The 20,065-nt window shown below is 48.8% G+C and overlaps 1 protein-coding gene across 2 annotated transcripts in view; it reads left to right on the top strand.

Annotated features, from left to right (window-relative positions):
- The first annotated feature begins 1,541 nt into the window (after nt 1-1,541).
- Nucleotides 1,542-20,065, top strand: part of PRICKLE2 (prickle planar cell polarity protein 2) — a 316,460-nt gene continuing 297,936 nt past the window's right edge. Inside the window, exon 1 of one of the 2 annotated variants that reach the window (XM_073644674.1) lies at nt 1,542-1,867. In XM_073644674.1, coding sequence (XP_073500775.1) covers nt 1,826-1,867 — 42 coding nt within the window. In that variant the 5' untranslated portion in view covers nt 1,542-1,825. The remainder of the gene's footprint in view (nt 1,868-20,065) is intronic. The other variant, XM_073644673.1, reaches the window with a different exon arrangement.

The raw sequence follows: 20,065 nt of genomic DNA, 5'->3' as shown, positions 1-20,065 counted from the left end.
CTGCAAAAAATGTAGACAAATGTAGCATGACAAAAACGCACCAAAAAATGCGCAAAATCGCAGCAAAAAAAACACAAGAAAAAACAAGCAAAACCTAGTGTGAACATAGTCTTAGACACTGCTGCAGCTGTAAAGTTTTCCCAGGTATGGCTGCTTGAGGAAAACGCCAATAATCTATAGATAAATCCCATCCACTTTGCTGCAACTGTAAGACGCTGTGTTTTCAAAGCAGCAAAAATACACAGCATCAAAAACTCATCGTGGGCACGCAGCCCATTGTCCGGCCTTAGGTTATAGGTCTGCAGTCACTCTATGTGACTTCAGTCTTGTGAATCCTCACAAGGATTCTCCGATGCCGAAAGTATGTGATTTACATACATGTGGTCACCTGCCGACTAGACATGTGCTGCCTCGCTCAATGCAAGTGTATTGGGCGAGGCTGGACACGTCTAGTCGGAATGTGGCCGGAAGTATGGAAATGAAATACATGCGGTCACCTGCCGACTAGACCTGTGCTGCCTTGCTCAATGCAAATGTATTCCGTGAGGCTGGACACGTCTAGTTGGAATGTGGCCGGAAGTATGCAAATCACATACATGCGGTCACCTGCCGACTAGACATTTGCTGCCTCGCTCAATGCAAGTGTATTGGGTGAGGCTGGGCAAGTCTAGTCGGAATGTGGCCGATAGTATGCAAATCACATACATGCGGTCACCTGCCGACTAGATATGTGCTGCCTCGCTCAATGCAAGTGTATTGGGTGAGGCTGGGCAAGTCTAGTCGGAATGTGGCCGAAAGTATGCAAATCACATACATGCAGGCACCTGCCGACTAGAAATGTGCAGCCTCGCTCAATGCAATTGTATTGGGTGAGGCTGGGCAAGTCTAGTCGGAATGTGGCCGATAGTATGCAAATCACATACATGCGGTCACCTGCCGACTAGATATGTGCTGCCTCGCTCAATGCAATTGTATTGGGTGAGGCTGGACACGTCTAGTCGGAATGTGGCCTGAAGTATGCAAATCACATTCTTGTGGTCACATGACCGCCTGCTCCCGGCATCGGAGAATCCTGACAGTGCGCACGCACGATGTGAGGATTCACAAGTCTGTGGTCACTTAGGTTACAGGTCTGCAGTCTCTCTAAGGCCGGACACAATCCTTAAATGGATTCCTCTTGAAAAAAAAGAATAGATTGTTCCTATTGTTCCTCCTCCAAAATCTCCACGTGACCCCCACCTTAGCATCATTCTTTCAAGGACCAAATTTGGAGATTTTTTGTTTTTTTTCACGCAAAAACACTCTGCACTATAGGTTCGTTTTCCCATTGAAATTTGAAGCGTTTTTTTTCCCCCCTCTGGATTTTGGAGAATAATCTGCTCTAAAACACACACACACAAAAAAGTGTGTGAACAGAGGCATATACAAAAAATACCCAAACACCTGTCTTCAGGTCCCAGGTTCTGGCAGAACCGGTGTGTTCCTCCCTCATCAGCTCAGGTGCGCCGTCCTGTGAGGAGGAGGAGGAGGCGCTGCCGGCAGTCACTGACCGGCAGTGACACAGCGCGCAGTCATTGTGCGGCCGTGGTGGGCGACATACTGCACAGCTGAGGGGGCGTCCTGCCCGCACTGTGTCCTCCAGTTCCCCCTCCTCTATGTGCACCGTGTCCTCCAGGTCCCCCTCCTCTATGTCCCCGGCGAGGTGGAGCTTCACACACGGAAACCCGGCTCCTGCCTGACTTCATTGATGAGAGAGAAGCGAGAGAGCTGAGAGCAGCACAGGGGACCCCGGCACCGAGAGACCCCCAACCCTTCCCTGAGGACCATGTTCAGCAGGAGCTCCTGGAGGAGACATTCCGGCAGATCTGTGAGTACTACCTTGCTGTTGCTGCAGAACATCTTGCAAGGGTCACTGTGCTTGGCTCCAATCTATGCATCTATTGAGTCTATGAAATCCTGGGACTTGTAGTCCCCAGGTTATTGCTGCAGATGCAGAACCTCTTGCCTATTAATTCAGCTTTGTTACCCGCTGGGACTTCTAGTTCTCCAGCAATTCAGTTGTTGCTGGGGATTATAGTTCCACAAGAGTAACTTTTGGACTGCAACAAGTTGTTACCTTGCACCGCTGCTGCAGAACATCTTGGCAAGGTTGCACTTTATTAGGTTTGACACAAGTTTCTTATGCTGGTAATTGTAGTTCCGCAGCAGTTAAGTGGCTGCTGCAGAACATCTTGGCCACATCTAGTGTTTGATCTGCTGGAGTTGAACAATTACAGTTTGTAGATGGAAATGATGCAGTAATGTATCAATTAGGACTATAAGGCCTGGCCTCAAGCTGATGATAGTGTGGAAGCTGCTGCAGAACATCTTGGCCAATATTAACATATCCATCAAGTATTCCCATAGAAATTGAACAGGTTGTAATGATGCTGATCTTTTGCCATTTGACTATGCTCCAGTGTCCTCTACCTAGTGATACAGTTTGCAGGTGGAAGCTGCTGCAGAACATCTTGTGGATATTTCAGAACTAAATCCTAATTTGTGCTGCTAGATTTGATGAATAATTCAGCTAATATAAAGTGACACATGATGCAGGACGCTGAATGCTAGGACCCCCAGCGGGTACCAGGTTCCCCATTCCCAGTGGCTTCACATATGAGGTCACACCATTAATGGGATTGTGAAAAGTTCTGCGTTGTTAGCGCCCTCCTGTCTATGGGCTGTGTTTGGTATTGCAGTTCAGTCACATATTTATCCTTTTTAATGTAGAGTGACTATTTAGGGGGTTCTAAAGTTGGTGCTCCCCTGCAAAACAATTCATCAGTTTTATATCAATATTTACTAAGAAAGTTCCGTATAAAATATGTACATTGTTGCAAATATAATTTATATACATTTATCACCCATTAGTTGTATTTAAATTGCTTTATACTGCTGCTACATTGCATGGAGTGGGTATTGCAACTGCCTAATGAAGTTGCAAAAAAATTCCAACTGGTTCTGATCTTTTGCGACTTTCTTGTTGCGGTACCTAGTGGGTCCCAATGCGACCCCATCACCCGCATTATGCTGCAATGTAGTAGCGGCTGTGTCATGGCCAATTGTGATGAGCGCAAGTACTCGTTACTCAAGTTTACCTAGGGTGCTCGGGTGACATGTTCGAGTCCCCGCGGCCGCATATTTTAGGCAGCCACAAAACATGCAAGGATTGCCTGACATACACAAGCAAGCTCTAGCTTAATGAAAAAATGACTATTTTAGGATCAAGGGAGTCCTAGTATGTGGTGCCCCCAGTGATCAGTTCAATTTTTTTATTCTGCTCACTTATATAACGCCATTAATTCCATGGCACTTTACAGTCATCAGAATCGCTGTCCCCATTGGGGCTCACAATCTACATTCCCTATCAGTATGTCTTTGGAGTGTGGGAGGAAACCGGAGAACCCGGAAGAAACCCACACAAACACTGGGAGAACATACAAACTGCTTGCTGATGTCGTCCTTGGTGGGATTTGAACCCAGGACCCCAGCGCTGTCATTTTTAATGAGAAAATCCCCTATAAAATGGTTGCATATGAATGATATTTTCAACAATGTATTTCTCGCCTGATAATTGTCCATTATGTATAATAGTCGTCCAATACTTTTCCTAGCAATTTGCTTTTGTACGATTATCGTTAATGTCTGTCAATAATTATGGTTAAGCCTGACCGCAGGGCATTTACCTGCTCATCGCTTGTCACATTGTAACCCCGTCCAAATCCTGCTAGTTAGTTCTCAAATCCCTAAAGAGCAACCATGATGTCGAGGAGAAGAAAGGGAGCTGCACCTGACTCCAGCCATAATGTCATTAGCACAGAGCACAATGCCCCGGCTTCAATAATTCAGCTGCCTTCATTCAGTACGCCATACGGATGTCCTTTCCTTTCAGGCTTGTTGTAAATAACCCAACTGCTGCCACTTTAGAACTACAAACAGCCTGAGAAGTAGCAAAACAATATAACCAAAATAATAAAAGAAAAACAACGTGTATGTGACTATACACAAATGGGTAAAATGGCAAACTGCTTGTAAAAACAATCAGTGGTATTTATAGCTTGATACTTTTACTGCTTGTTGCAAAGATTAGCGGCCACCTCTGCAGTCTATCAGAGGTGGTCAGTCTCCTAGGCAAGGAGTGCGTGCCTACAAGCTCTTTGCTGTAGAGCTTGTAAATGCTGCTCTGAAGCTGGCAGGAACCGGCCATCCTCAGTGTCCACGCGCTCCTCCGATGCTGGGAGAGTGCACATTTGGGACTAGCGGCACAACTATGCCACTGAATCTTCAGGAGCCAACACCATTCCCCAGCAAGCAAGAAGCCGGGAGGCAGAAGGAAAAAATTACAAGATAAATGCCCTCCTCTACTAGGACAATATTCAGTTTTGGACCTCAAATTTGTTATTTGTTGATTATTGGATTTTTATTTTTTTTTTGCATTTATCCAGATTGGAAATTAAAATTCTATGTCCTCAATTTGCTCCTGTTTCATTAGGATACTATTTGTAGTGTTTCTCTTTTTTTTTTTTTTTTTTTTACCATTGACTTGAACAGTTAGTGCCTGTGCACACGTTGCCGATTTGTCGCTTTTTTTTCTATTAAGATTTGTCACAAAATCTGAAATGTTTCCTGGTGCCAAAGTGAATGAGAATCCTGAAGTCTCATGCACACCTTGCTTATTTTTGACTTGCAGATTCATATCTGCAGCATGTGAATTCTTTCAGCATTTTTTGCTGCAGATTTCACTCATAGTTGGGCTATGTTCACACTAGGCATTTTATTTGTTTGTTTTTTTATGAAAATTTTCAGCTGCATTTTACAGTACCAGCAAAGTCTGAGATCTCACAAATCTCCTGCACACACATTGGTTTGTGTCATCAGCATTTTGTGCTTTGCATGGCTTTTTGCACAGTAGAGCTTGTCACTTCTTTCAGCTGTTTTGCAGTAGTTTTCACCCATTTGAAAGTAATGGGCAGTGACTAATACACTGCAAAAACGCAGGTATCAGGTTTTGCTGCATTTTTTTTTTGTGCCAAAACCTGATTAAGTTAATGTGAACCTGATTAAACGCCTAATGTGAACAAATCCTAATGAGTAGGGAAAAATCTGCAGCAAAAACGTTATTTTTTTTCCTGCAAAATGATGTACAAATGGTGCAGAAAATTCTGCACCAAATACTTGGCGTGTGCACATACCCCGTAATAATAATAAAAATGGCATGCACGGCTTTTTTTTTTGTACTTTTTTATATCCTAATAATTGCATTTGCGAACAGTAAATGATGATGGGGAACCTGCAGATAGCAAGCGGTCTCTGCAAGGCTGGGTGCACACATTGTGTATTTGTAGCTGATTTTATGCTTGGAGTTGCTTTTCTCCAATTCTGCGCATACTTTCTGCACTTATTTATGCACTTTATGTGCATTCTCAGTACAGAAATGCACCCAAAACAATGCAAGGTCATCTGATTATCCTGCAGATTTAGGGTCCCATATAAAACCTGTGCGTATTCCCAACAGAAAGTTGACATGCTGAGGATTTAAAAAATGCAACAAAAGTCAATTTTCACAAAAAAATTGCAGCATGTGGATGAGAGTAAGTTAAAACTTTATACTTTGCTGGTATTGTAAAATGCGTACTGAATACGTCTTGTGTGAACCTTGCCCAATTCTACATGGCTGCCATTAAGATGAGTGGCTGGTCATATAATACAACGATGTCTTGAGTCCACCAGAATAAGAGCCAGCTTCAATTCTGGCTCATAGATGGGGTCCTGGTTGGGGGACCCCTCTGTATAATGTTTAATGACCACCCATTGGCTATATACAAGCCAATCAGTGGTCATATATTGCTCTGCGCAGACAGGCTGACGTACGTTGTGTGTGTGTGACGCTCACAGCCCACCCTGGGAGATGGGGGGTACTCGGAGCCGGGTCAGATGTTTGGGGGGGGGGGGGGGGTTGTAGTCGTGGCCTGGACCCGTTCCATGCCCAGGGCCGTCACATTAAAAGATTTAATGGGATTTCAGAGTTTGGTGTTAATCGAGTGGTTGTATTGACTACGCCACCTGTGGTTTCTGGTGATCCTCCACCAGCGCTGCGTTCAGTCCTCTGAGGCGGGATGTAGTGGCAGCAGCAGATGGTACTACTCCCCACAGGCGGAGCAGGGCCTCAGGGCCGAGGAACAGGAGGACAGGAGTTGTAGTGGGAGATATGGTGCGGTGTCACGTTGCAATAAGAAACTGGAGGCCATAGGGGTAGTCTTCCAAGCTTTACTCACGGTAGAATGCACAGCTGCAGGGCTTCTCCCTGCTCCTCACGGCGCGATGCGGCCACCAGGACTGGGGGTCCGACAACCTCCGGGTAGTTCAGGTGCTTTGGTCAGGACCCCGCACCAGAATGTTCCTAGACTTTCCCACTAGGTCCTCTCCTGTCCGTATGTGGTACGTGTGATAAGGCCGGGTCTCCCTCTGGTCTATGCACAGAACAAGGGTACGGGTGGCGACTCCGCTCTGTCCGTTACCCGGTGGGATCCATTGAGCCTCCGGGCTTCTCCGACTAAGACTTAAAGTGACAGTCAGATATCGGGGGCCGGTACCCCTTTTGCAGCAGGAATCCCTCTGACTAGGCCAGAATAGTGAGGACAGGTGGCGTATGCCGCTCCGTCTGCATCCCCCTGGGATCCTTTTGCCTGTGGAGCTTGTCTCCTCTGCTCCGCTCCAGGCCTTCTTGGGTAGGGACCTTGACCGGGTAGAGACAGCCGTTAACTCTAGCCCACTCCTCGCCTCAAGGCCAGAGTACGAGGACCGTGTCCCCATCAACTGCAGGTTCACACAGAAAGCCACGTTCAGTGATGAAGATCACAATCAAAGACCATAAGCCCAAGATGGCTGTTTATTAAATATGAATTTTGTGGTGTAACCTAAATGTGCGTCCTCCACCCTCACCCACTACTAGGTTCCCCCTAACTTTTGGTTCCCCCATCTCCTCTTATCCCGGCTGGGGCAGCACCCTAGTGCATATAAGCCCCCCTCAGGTGGGAGAGGTGTAGTGTTGGATGCAGAGGTGGGGTCCTGACAGCTGCACCATCCTTACCTCGAAGGGGAGATACCACACCTCATTAAAGAGATGCAGTACCCCTGTGGCGACCAAACCCTCAGGGGCGCCACATGTGCACAGAACGATCGTTAATATGATCGTTCTGAGCATATAAAATGGCATGTTATTGGCAGCACTTCTCCTGTTTACTGTGCTGCCGAGATTGATGATTTTTAAGGCGAAACGCTCGTTCTTCAGGTGTTTACCTGCCTGGTTAGATGGGCGTTTCTAGGAACACTTGTTCCACGATTTCTTGTCTCGTCTACATTGGCTATAAGTCTCTTTAATGATGGGTTACTTAAGGAGTGAACAGACTTAAAGGGCATTCATGCTAAAAAGCGATTCTATGGTCACTGTAATAGGAGCTGGTAACCTGATCGGCCCATGTTTATATTCCATTGTGTACGGTGAAACATAGCAATTTACACCAAAGTCCTGCTGGACTGATATGACTGTACAATGTCCGAGGTACAAAGAACAGGAAACATATGCATTTCATAAACTTGACACAGGAATACTTACCTATGAAAGGAGTCTTAAATGACTTAAAAAAGGGAGTTCTCCTCTTTGAACAATCCCTTCTTGTTAGAAAGTTCCCTTGAACATAAGCTGAGACCTCCAGCAATCATCTGTGATTTGTAATGGAACCTTGAAGTATGTGTGCAATATTCCTGCAACGCCCCCCACAGTGGAAAATTTAGCATTACACAGTGTCCATTCATATCAGTTGGTTATAATGGGTCCTCCGGAGCAAGAGACGTTCTTTGTCACCACTCTCCCTCCGGAGCAAAGATCCTGAACGGAGGACCTCCTGTGTAATTATGTTATCTGGCCAGGATTTGCCACAGTCCTCCAGGTTATATTGTGAGAGCTGCTCTCTGATATGGCCATCGCTGCCATTTTTCTCTGAATGCCTGGATAGACGAGGCCGGTCTCCCCATCTGGTGATTGCTCTGCATACCCTTGCGCAGTACAAGCTTTCCTACATCTTTTATTAAACCCACATTTTTATCGTCCTGGTTTCCGTCCTGTTCCTTGTTATCCGTGTATTTATTTCATCAGGCGGAGTTGTGTATTTTTATTGGCCTTGTGTATCCCACAAATCTGCACTTCCCTTTGCATTAGATAAAATTGTTAACAGAGATCCGAAAGAAAAAAAAAACAAAACTCGGGACGCTGAAGCCAAAAGACGCACAGTAAAATTGCAATAATCCGGTTTTTCTCCATCCTGGTAATATTTGTAGACTGCTGGAATATTACTTAATGCAAAATTATATAATTGCTACTAATTTATAGGGTTGTGATCCCTCTTTCTGCTGCAGTTCTTCATGTTTCCAAATGCAACCTCCTGTTCCGAGAAGCGTTCATTGTTTTTTTCCAACTTCCCGCTGCAGACTCGAGCTGCCCCCTGCCATCTTTTCCACATTACAGTGGTTGGAACTTTATTTTCCTTTGTTCTAAATGCATTTCATAGGGATATCAGGTTTGATCCTGTAAAAGTGCTAACAGCGCTGGATGGGCGTTTACATATATCTTGATGTACTGTTTTATCCGCAGCATTAAAGGGATCCTGAAAGAAGATTCTTCCTACCCAAACCGCGGACAGCATGAATCGGACACTGGCAGCCGTGTATTTTTTTTATTCTGAAAAGCTGCTGTTTCAGAGACCACAAACTTCCAAAATCCAGCAGGGGACTCGGATGATTAGTTCAAGAGGCTGGTCCTCGGCAGTTCCTCCTCCAAATATTGCTGTACACCGCTACTACATCGCAGCGTAATGCGAGTGAATGTGATTGGCGTCATGCAAGTGAACTGGTTCTGCTTGCTGTGGTTGCAGTAAGTGGCGTAACTAGAGTCCGAAGGGCACCAGTGCAAGATTTAGTATATATACAGTTGTGCTCAAAAGTTTACATACCCCGGCAGAATTTTTCCTTTCTTGGCCTTGATTCAGAGAATATGAATGATAGCAAAAAAAAACTTTCTCTACTCATGGTTATTGGTTGGGTGAAGCCATTTATTGTCAAACTACTGTGTTTTTCTCTTTTTAAATCTTAATGACAACCAAAAACATCCAAATGACCCTGATCAAAAGTTCACATACCTTGGTGATTTCAGCCTGATAAACATGCTCCGAATTTGACACATGGGTTTGAATGGCTACTAATGGTAACATCCTCACCTGTGACCTGTTTGCTTGTAATCAGTGTGTGTGCATAAAAGCTGAGTGAGTTTCTGGGATCCAGACAGACTCTTGCATCTTTCATCCAGCCACTGACATTTCTGGATTGTAAGTCATGGGGAAACCAAAAGAATTGTGAACAGATCTTCAGGAAAAGGTCGTTGAACTGTATAACACAGGAAAGGGATACAAAAAGATATCCAAGGAATTGATAATGCTAGTCAGCAGTTTCCAAACTGTGATTAACAAATGGAAAATCAGAGGCTCTGTAAAAACCAAATCACAGTCAGGTAGACCAACAAAAATGTCGGCCACAACTGCCAGGAAAATTGGTCGGGATGCAAAGAAAAACCCACAAATAACATCAGCTGAAATTGAGGACTGTCTAAAAACTAGCGGTGTGGCTGTTTCAAGATGCACAATAACGAGGCACTTGAAGAAAATTGGACTGCATGGTTGAGTCGCCAGAAGAAAGCCATTACTGCGCAAATGCCACAAAGTATCTCACCTACAATACACCAAACAGCACAGAGACAAGGCTCAAAACGTCTGGAACAAGGTAAATTGAACTTTTTGGCCACAACCATAAACGTTATGACGCGCCCCTGGGCCTGAGTCGCGCAGCGTTGCGCACGCGGGAGCCTACCCGGAGCCGGATCAGATGGGGGTAGTAGTCTCGTGGCGGTGACCCGGTCCGTGCCCAGGGAGTCAGACTAAGTGGCAGTCTATTAGCAGTAGATGGTGGATGACTACGCCACCCGTTGAATGCAGCTATGGAGCTGCCGCTGCAGGGCAGACCGCTGAGGCCGGTGGAAGGATGGTGCAGCGTGGATGGTATAACCCCCAACGGGAGGGGTATGGCCTTAGGGCAGCCGACGTGGATGATGGGGTTAGCAGGAACCACTCAGAGACGATGCGGTGTAGTTCAGGGTCTTTACTGGTGACAAAGATAGACCCTCCCGGAGTACCTGCTAGCAATCAGGGCCTGGTCAGTCCTTGAGCAGATGGGATCTCCCCTGGCCAGGCGGAGTTGTCGGCCTTCCCAACTAACTGTACTCTTCTGGCTACCTTGCTAGAGGCGGGTAAAAGTAGCCCACGTCCCTGAGTGTACCGTGTGGTGCTCACCCGTATGGCCGGTGATTTGGGGCCTTCTAATGGCTTCCGCTCCACGATGGCGGTGCTGGTCCCACGCGTGTGACCGTGCCTTAGGGTTTCTGGGCCAGAGGACCTGCAATCCCCTGCCGGTCGGTTTCTGCTGCTGGGTAGAGATTAGTCCCCACAGCCTCGGATTCCGGGTCCGGTGATACTTCTCAGTCAGGGCGAGCTCTGCAGCTGCCAGCCCCTGACTCCTTGTAGCACTGTTCCCACAGAGCTCCTGATGTTCTTTTCCTATATCTGCTTCTCTGTCTCTACTTCTTCTCTACTCACTAACCCTGCCTCAGCCCTAGGTTTATATAGGGGAAGTTCTTCCCCTCCCAGGACTGGGCAGGAGGTGTGGCATGCATAGGATCCCTGACCAAGAGACCTCCCACCTGCTCTCAGACGTAATATCTCTATCACTGTGGCAACCAGACCCCTGGGGTGTCACATTCCCCCCTAGTGAAATTTAGTACTACGGGACTAAACATATTTTTGGAAAAACATAACAAGGTATAAACAATAATAGTACAATAAGAAAAACATATAAGGATGGTCACGGCGTGTCCGCAACCGGGTGCAGTTTTTGAAGAAAAGCAAGGTGTCCATTTCACCAAAACAGGGAGACGTAACCAGGTAGGGGTCTGTCCTACCCCGAGTCCTTAACAGTCTTTAGTCCGTCCTGGGTTACGCTCCAACTATGTACACAGGATTCCCGGTAAATCCACCAAAGACTCCTATAAACAACTAGAAACACATAATTATACACAAGCAACAAGAAAAACAGGTAACCACAAATAAAACAATTTATACACTTCAAATCCTCCAACGTGCGGGTAACTGGCCTCTAGTGGCCCTAGTGGACCTACGAAGCTGACTGTCTAGCCCTGAACTACAGGGTGTAGGAGCTGTCAAGGGTAAACTGGGCAGCTGTCTACCGGCTCCTTGGCTCACTAGGGGTACGGCAGGCTCACTATAAGCGGAGGGTTGATCCTCCTGTTCTGCTTGTGTGGAGTCTTCTGCCTCCTGGACCGGCTGCTCTTCCAGCTCTACCTGTCGCTCCGTAGGTGCTTGGGATGCTGGTTGGAGGAAGGTGAGTACGGGTACCACAACTGCGCCATTGACTTGAGTCCAAGACCGAGGGAAGTCTCCGAGCACAGTACTAACCATGTCTTCCCTTTCCTCTACGGGTCGAGGGTCTTCTTGTTCCTCTTCAGGGTTCCGTAGCTGTTCGGGACACTTCTTCAGGTGATCCCGGGATACAATGGTCATGGTTTCCCCTCCGTCTTTACTGATGGTACAGACCTTTGGGTTGTCGTGGCTTGAGGGCAGTACGGTGTACGGGTCCTTCTCCCACTGGTCGTCTAACTTGTGGAGCCGTCTTTTTCTCTTCAAGACCTGCTCTCCGGGTACCAGGGGAACAGCGGGAGCATACTGGTTGTAAGTTTTCTCTTGTCTTTCCCTAGCCTGACAGAGACTTCACTCCACACTCTCCTGTACTCTCCGGTACTGCTGCTGCCTCTCTGTGTCCCAGTCTGCTTCTGGTGAAGTGTCCTCGGGTGTCAGGACTCCCATTTCCAGGTCAACAGGTAACTTACCAGGTCTCGCCCTCATTAGGTAAGCCGGGGTACAGTTGGTGGAACCTACCGGGATGTGGTTGTATAGGTCCACCAGATCGGGCAGCTTCTCAGGCCACAGACTGTGTTCTTCCAGGGGCAACGTTTTCAGAAGATCCATTACCACCTGGTTCATTTTCTCACAAAGTCCATTAGTTTGCGGATGATAGGGTGTTGTCCTTATCTTCCGGCAGCCATACAGAGTGCAGAATTCTTGGAAGACCTCCGCTTCAAAGGCAGGTCCCTGGTCTGTCAACACTTGGTCCGGGTACCTGTGTGGACGGCAGAAATGCTGCTGGAAGGCTCTAGCTGCTGTTCGAGCTGTTAAGTCCTTGACGGGGACGACAACCAAGAACCGGGAGTAGTGATCCACGATGGTTAGTGCGTAGACGTAGCCACTTCTACTTGGGGTCAGTTTTACATGATCCAAGGCTACCAGTTCCAACGGCTGCCGGGTGACGATGGACTGCAGGGGAGTCTTCTGGCTGGCACAGTCCTTCCTTCTTAGGTTGCACGGGCCACAGTCTCTGCACCACCTCTCGATGGTTCCCCTCATGCCTACCCAGTGAAACCGCTCGCGCAGCAGGAACTCCAGCTTCTTCCATCCGAAGTGTCCAGCCCCGTCGTGGTATGCCTCCATCACCATGGCTGCGTCTCTTCGTGGCACCACTACTTGCCAGATAAGTTCATGCGTCCGGGAGTTAACCATTCTGCGGCACAACTTCCCCTTGTAAAGGAACAGTCGACTCTTCTCAGCCCATAGTTGCTTGGCTTCCTCCGGAGCGTCTGGGTCAAGGCGAGCCTCTGGCCGAGTCAGCATCTCCTTCACCAGTCGGACGGCAGGGTCACTGTCTTGCGTTTCCTCCCAGTTGTAGTGAGGCAAGGGGTTAAACGTAGCGGCTTGCTTACTCTTTACCCGATGGGAATACTGGATAGTCCCATGACGGTGGAACGCGGGGAGTTCAACTTCTTCCAGTCCCTCTGGATCTTCTCCTACGTCCGGCAGGTTTGGCATCCTGGACAGGGCGTCCGCGTTGGTATTGGAGCGTCCTGCCCGGTATTTGATTGTGAACTCGTAGTTGGATAGACGGGCCATCCATCTCTGCTCTAGGGCACCGAGTCTTGCCGTGTCCAGGTGTGTCAACGGGTTGTTATCCGTGTACACGATGAACCGGGAAGAAGCGAGGTAGTGTTTAAAGCGTTCGGTGACTGCCCACACCACTGCCAGGAACTCTAGCTTAAATGAGCTGTAATTCTCAGGGTTTCTCTCGGTGGGTCGCAGTTTTCGGCTGGCGTAAGCGATTACTCGTTCTTTCCCCTGCTGGATCTGGGACAGCACGGCTCCTAGCCCGATGTTACTTGCGTCGGTGTAGAGGATAAAGGGCTGGCTGTAATCAGGGTACGCCAGGATTTCATCCCCCGTGAGGGCCATCTTCAGCTGGCGGAAGGACTCTTCTTCTAACTTCTCCCATCTGAAGGGTGGCTTCTGGTTCTTGGCCTTCCGGGACTGGCCTTTCAGGAGGTCCTGCATAGGAGCTGCCTTTTTGGTGAAACCGGGGATGAATCTGCGGTAATAGCCTACCAACCCGAGGAACTGCCGCACTTCTTTTACACTGGAGGGACTTGGCCATTCCTTAATTGCGGTGATCTTATCAGGGTCGGGAGCCACTCCGTCAGCGCTCACCACGTGTCCCAGGTACTGCACCTTTGGTTTCAGGAGGTGGCACTTGGAGGGTTTCACCTTTAGGCCGTAGCTTGCCAGAGCTTCGAACACTTCCGCCAGGTGTTTCAGGTGGTCCTCATACGTCTTGGAATATACGATGACATCGTCCAGGTACAACAAGACCGTCTCGAAGTTTCTGTGGCCCAGACAGCACTCCATTAATCGTTGGAAGGTTCCTGGTGCGTTGCAGAGTCCGAACGGCATGCAGGTAAACTCGCTAAGTCCCATCGGGGTGGTGAATGCGGTCTTCTCCCGGTCCGCCTCTGCTACAGGAACCTGCCAGTACCCACTAGTGAGATCCAAGGTAGAGAAGAAGTTAGCAGATCTTAAAGCAGCCAAAGACTCCTCTATCCTTGGTAAGGGGTACGCATCCTTGTGTGTGATACGGTTGATTTTCCGGTAATCTACACACATCCTCATGGTGTTGTCTTTCTTTTTGACTAAGACTAGTGGAGATGCCCAGGGGCTACAGCTATCCCTGATCACCCCAGCCTCCTTCATGTCTCTAAGCATCCCCTTGGCGTGTTGGTAGTGTGCAGGGGGTACGGGTCGATACCTCTCTTTTATGGGAGGATGGTCTCCCGTGGGGATGTGGTGTTCTACCCCCTTGACTCGCCCGAAGTCTAACGGGTGTTTACTAAACACTCTCTCGTACTCTTGAACCACCCGATAGACTCCCTGTTTCTGGTGTGAGGGAGTGGAGTCAGTACCCAAATGTAGTTGCTGACACCAGTCCTCCATCGTTTTCTTAGAGCCGTTACCTTCCTCCGGGGAAGATGGAGGCAAGGGTTCTGCGGACTGTATGGAATCTTGATTGATGGTATACAATTTGGCTAGCGTGGCATACCGGGGCAGGTACACTTCCCTCTTCCCGATATTTATTATGCGAACGGGCACCCTCCCATGGCGTACATTGACCACCCCCCGTGCTGTCAAAATGGTGGGCCTACTGTCTGAGTAAACTGGTTCTACCATTGCCTGGTAATCTCTACCTCTCAGACCTATAGCTGCCCGGCACCAAATCATCATTTCACTTTTTGGGGGCATGGCAATAGGGAAAGGGTCACACATTCTCACGCTACCAATCTCACCACCGGAGAGTTCTAGCTGTTGCCGTCGCATCAGTGCCTGGATCTCTTTCTGGAGCACTCGCTGCTGGCCGGAGCTGGCGTTCTTGGCAACCTGCTGTAAAAGGAAAATCACCTCTGCAAGACAATTTTCAATTACATTAGTTCCTAGAGTTATCTTTGGGTGACTCTCGTGTTTGTCAATGTCTACAATGATCAGTCCCTGTGCCGCCAATTCGACTCTACCGATTTTAATGGTCACCTCTTTAAATCCAATCTGTGGCACGGGCTGACCATTGCTGGCGATGATACTCAAGTCGTCGTCAGGGTAGCGGGTGATATCCGAGTCATTCCAGTACTGCTTGAAGAGCACGTACGGGATGGTGGTGACCTGTGACCCGGTGTCCAGCAGGGCACTCATAGGAATGCCATCCAGTACCACGGGTAAGACTGGACGTCCTCCCACATATTTGTCGCGCCAGTTCGATGGGCCTGGTGATCTTTTTCCTGGGGGTTGGCCCTCTACCCCAGGTTGTGCCCGTTTAAAGGACAGTACCTTGCCATATGTCCGGGTTGATTGCAGCGGCGGCAGATGGGTCGTCCGTCCTCGTTGTATCGGTCGCTGGGTCTTCCTCTGGCCGGTGGGGTCCTCCTTGGTCGACGCCACGGGATGTCCTCCGGTCCGGATGCCAGCTGGATCTTCCCTGGAGTGGAAACCTGTAAAGACTGCACAGTTCGGGTTAGCGCAGCAACGCTTTTAGCTAGCTCTTGGACCTGATGGTGCAGGTCTGGAGCCGGGTCATTGTTCAAAGCCTGCGCATCAGCTCCCACAGGCCCTGCCGACAAGGGCGCCGCCTCCTGGTGGTAGGTGGCAGTGGGGCGTCTGTGGGTCACAACGCCACCGGGTGCCGGTTCTCGAAGCACCCGGATGGCTATGTCCTTGAACTGTGCAAATCCCAGATGAGGGTCCTGTAAGGCCATTGCCCGCAACTGGGTTCGGTGGGCATTGCAATATAAACCCTCTATAAATTGTTCAGTCAACAGCCTGTCCTCGTCTCCCACGCCGTCAGGGTCGGTCTGCTTAATGGCTCTCAGGGCCTCTTGTAGGTTCAGGGCATAGTCCCTTATACTCTCATGTGCCCGCTGTTTGCACCCGTAGAATCTAAGCTTGATCTCGGCTGAGGTGCGGGTATCAAAGGTGTCCCTCAGCCGGGTTAGTATCCCCGCGACAGTCCTCCCCCCAGGTGGCCAGGACTTTACCTCCCTTTGGGCTGCCCCGGTTAGTTGGGCCACCAGGATGCTCACTTTTTGCTCCTCTGTGAGGGGGTACACCTGGAAGAGGCTATCCAGCTTTTCTCTAAAGTCATGCAGGGTATGGGACTCCCCTGAGTACTGGGGTAGCCAGGCTGCCCCCAGGATATAGGGCATGGTGAAAGGCATGACCGCAACAGCGGTGGCGCTGGCGGGGGTTGAAGCGGTGAAGCTCTCCTCCGTATCCGACATCCTTCTCCCCCCTAGTGGACCGTGGCCTACCTTGCGATGATCCTCTTCCGTAGGCAGCGGCTCCGCAGTGGATCGTCAGGGTTGAGGACCTTCCGTCGCGCTCCTGTGACGTCGGCGTCTGCTGGGCTCCTTCCAGGACCTTACGCAACGTCCGGACGTGAGGCGGGGCTTCAGTTCTCGCGCGCTTTCGGAGTCCACGCCCCTCTTCTTCCCGCGCGGCGTCTTCAAGATGGCGGCCAACGGCGGGAAAACTCCACGGATGGCGGGAAGAAGGCTGAAGATGGCGCCGGATGGCGGGAAAACCTCACGGATGGCGGGAAGAAGGCTGAAGATGGCGCCGGATGGCGGGAATCTTCACGGATGGCGGGAAGAAGGCTGAAGATGGCGCCGGATGGCGGGAAAACTTCACGGATGGTAAGTTTTAAAAGTCTCTTTTTCAGGCACGCAGTACCCGGTGGTTGCGGGCACGAAATCCTGCCGACTACGCCAAAAGTTGACGCGCCCCTGGGCCTGAGTCGCGCAGCGTTGCGCACGCGGGAGCCTACCCGGAGCCGGATCAGATGGGGGTAGTAGTCTCGTGGCGGTGACCCGGTCCGTGCCCAGGGAGTCAGACTAAGTGGCAGTCTATTAGCAGTAGATGGTGGATGACTACGCCACCCGTTGAATGCAGCTATGGAGCTGCCGCTGCAGGGCAGACCGCTGAAGCCGGTGGAAGGATGGTGCAGCGTGGATGGTATAACCCCCAACGGGAGGGGTATGGCCTCAGGGCAGCCGACGTGGATGATGGGGGTAGCAGGAACCACTCAGAGACGATGCGGTGTAGTTCAGGGTCTTTACTGGTGACAAAGATAGACCCTCCCGGAGTACCTGCTAGCAATCAGGGCCTGGTCAGTCCTTGAGCAGATGGGATCTCCCCTGGCCAGGCGGAGTTGTCGGCCTTCCCAACTAACTGTACTCTTCTGGCTACCTTGCTAGAGGCGGGTAAAAGTAGCCCACGTCCCTGAGTGTACCGTGTGGTGCTCACCCGTATGGCCGGTGATTTGGGGCCTTCTAATGGCTTCCGCTCCACGATGGCGGTGCTGGTCCCACGCGTGTGACCGTGCCTTTGGGTTTCTGGGCCAGAGGACCTGCAATCCCCTGCCGGTCGGTTTCTGCTGCTGGGTAGAGATTAGTCCCCACAGCCTCGGATTCCGGGTCCGGTGATACTTCTCAGTCAGGGCGAGCTCTGCAGCTGCCAGCCCCTGACTCCTTGTAGCACTGTTCCCACAGAGCTCCTGATGTTCTTTTCCTATATCTGCTTCTCTGTCTCTACTTCTTCTCTACTCACTAACCCTGCCTCAGCCCTAGGTTTATATAGGGGAAGTTCTTCCCCTCCCAGGACTGGGCAGGAGGTGTGGCATGCATAGGATCCCTGACCAAGAGACCTCCCACCTGCTCTCAGACGTAATATCTCTATCACTGTGGCAACCAGACCCCTGGGGTGTCACAGTTACATTTGGTTAGAGGTCAACAAGGCCTATGATTAAAGGAATACCATTCCTACTGTAGAGCACGGAGGTGGCTCGCTGATGTATTGGGGATGTGTGAGCTACAAAGGCACAGGAAAATTGGTAAAAGTTGAAGGAAAGATGAATGCAGCACGTTATCAGCAAATACTGGAGGCAAATTTGCATTTGAGCTCATCAGCCCGGAAGCTGCGCATGGGACGTACTTGGACGTTCCAACATGACAACGATCCAAATCACAAGGCCAAGTCGACCTGTCATTGGCTAGAGCAGAACAAAGTGAAGGTTCTGGAGTGGCCATCTCAGTCTCCTGACCTCAATATCATTGAGCCACTCTGGGGAGATCTCAAACACGCAGTTCATGCTAGACAGCCCAGGAATTTACAGGAACTGGAGGCTTTTTGCGAAGAAAAATGGGCAGCTTTACCATCTGAGAAAATAAAGAACCTCATCCACAACTACCACAAAAGACTTCAAGCTGTCATTGATGTTAGAGGGGGCAATACATGGTATTAAGAACTGGGGTATGTGAACTTTTGATCAGGGTCATTTGGATGTTTTTGGTTGTCATTAAGATTTAAAAAGAGAAAAGACAGTAGTTTGAAAATAAATGACTCCACCCAACCAATAACAATGAGTGGAGAAAAAGTTTAATTGTTATCATTCATATTCTCTGAAGCAAGGCCAAGAAAGCAAAAATTCTGCCGTGGTATGTAAACTTTTGAGCCCAACTGTATGTCCTCCATCCTGGTATATATGTGCCCCATCCTGGTATACATATCCCCCATCCTGATAGGATAGATATATTCCTCTCTTATCCTCTCCTCCTCCCATCCTGGTATATACAGTACAGACCAAAAGTTTGGACACACCTTCTCATTTAAAGATTTTTCTGTATTTTCCTGACTATGAAAATTGTACATTCACACTGAAGGCATCAAAACTATGAATTAACACATGTGGAATTATATACTTAACAAAAAAGTGTGAAACAACTGAAAATATGTCTTATATTCTAGGTTCTTCAAAGTAGCCACCTTTTGCTTTGATGACTGCTTTGCACACTCTTGGCATTCTCTTGATGAGCTTCAAGAGGTGCACATCCAGTTGAAGATTGTGTGCTGGCGTTGGCGGACCCCCACTCACATGTGCCCGGTTGAGGTCGCGTCCTCTGTGACCGCAGTCGTTACGCCCCTGGTTGCAGCACCTTGTAGTTCGCAGTGCGACCACATTCACTTGTATTCGGCTGTGATGTAGCAGCAGAGTACATCGATCTTTGGCTGCATGATCTGTGTTGCATCCAAAGTCGCCGTGTTGCCCCAGCTAACTATCCTTTATTGGTAGTTTGTGTAAATAGTCCATACCACATTGGGCAGTTTTCTAAAATCTTTTAAGAAAATTTGCATACAAACCTTCTGACCCATGGCTGTGTTCAAGCAGATTAGGGTAACGCGGTGGCTCGGTGGTTAGCACTGCTGCTTTGCAGCACTGGGATCCTGGGCTCAAATCCCACCATCTTTTATAGCGGCCATGCTTCCCACACTCCAAAGACATACTGATAGGGAATGTAGATTGTGAGCCCCAATGGGGACAGTGATGATGTCTGTAAAGCACTGTGATGATGGTACATTATAAGCAAAGCATAATAAATAAATTTGCAGGTCAGTAATTTTCAATACGATACATCCAGATAGGTTTTTCAGGACATATGTAGCAAAAAAAAAAAATAAAAAATTCTGCGTGGAAAGTGAGCTTGCTGCAGATTTTAAATGATGGATTCTGACCTTTTGGTAAAGGGTTAAAAATCCATCACTGCGCCTACTGCGGCCTTTCACAAATTTTCTTAGCGCCACTTTCTTTGTACCTTTGTACAGAAGTGATTATTTGCAAATGATCTGCAGATTATAAGAAACCTTAGAGCTTGAAACCCTCCATCTAGTGGACCGCTAAAGGTCATCGCTCATTCACACCATGATAGTTTTACACATGGTCGTTTTTTTTTGGTGGGGTTGAAATTTGACCCTAAAAGGGTTAATTACACAGGCGCTCTTATTTACTCCTGAGAATCACTCCCATAATGCTTGGCGGCGACTTGGAGATCTGTTCACTGCTTTTGTGATGTAAATTTGGAGACTCTTTGCTTTTTCTTCACTTTTCTGTTTGACTTTTCACTCTGTCGTGTCCTCCTTTGACTTGAATGGAT

The sequence above is a fragment of the Phyllobates terribilis genome, unplaced genomic scaffold (genome assembly GCF_046119375.1).
Source record: "Phyllobates terribilis strain yellow unplaced genomic scaffold, ASM4611937v1 Scaffold_8__6_contigs__length_399053987, whole genome shotgun sequence".
Taxonomy (NCBI): domain Eukaryota; kingdom Metazoa; phylum Chordata; class Amphibia; order Anura; family Dendrobatidae; genus Phyllobates; species Phyllobates terribilis.
This window is presented reverse-complemented; position numbering and strand designations above follow the sequence as displayed.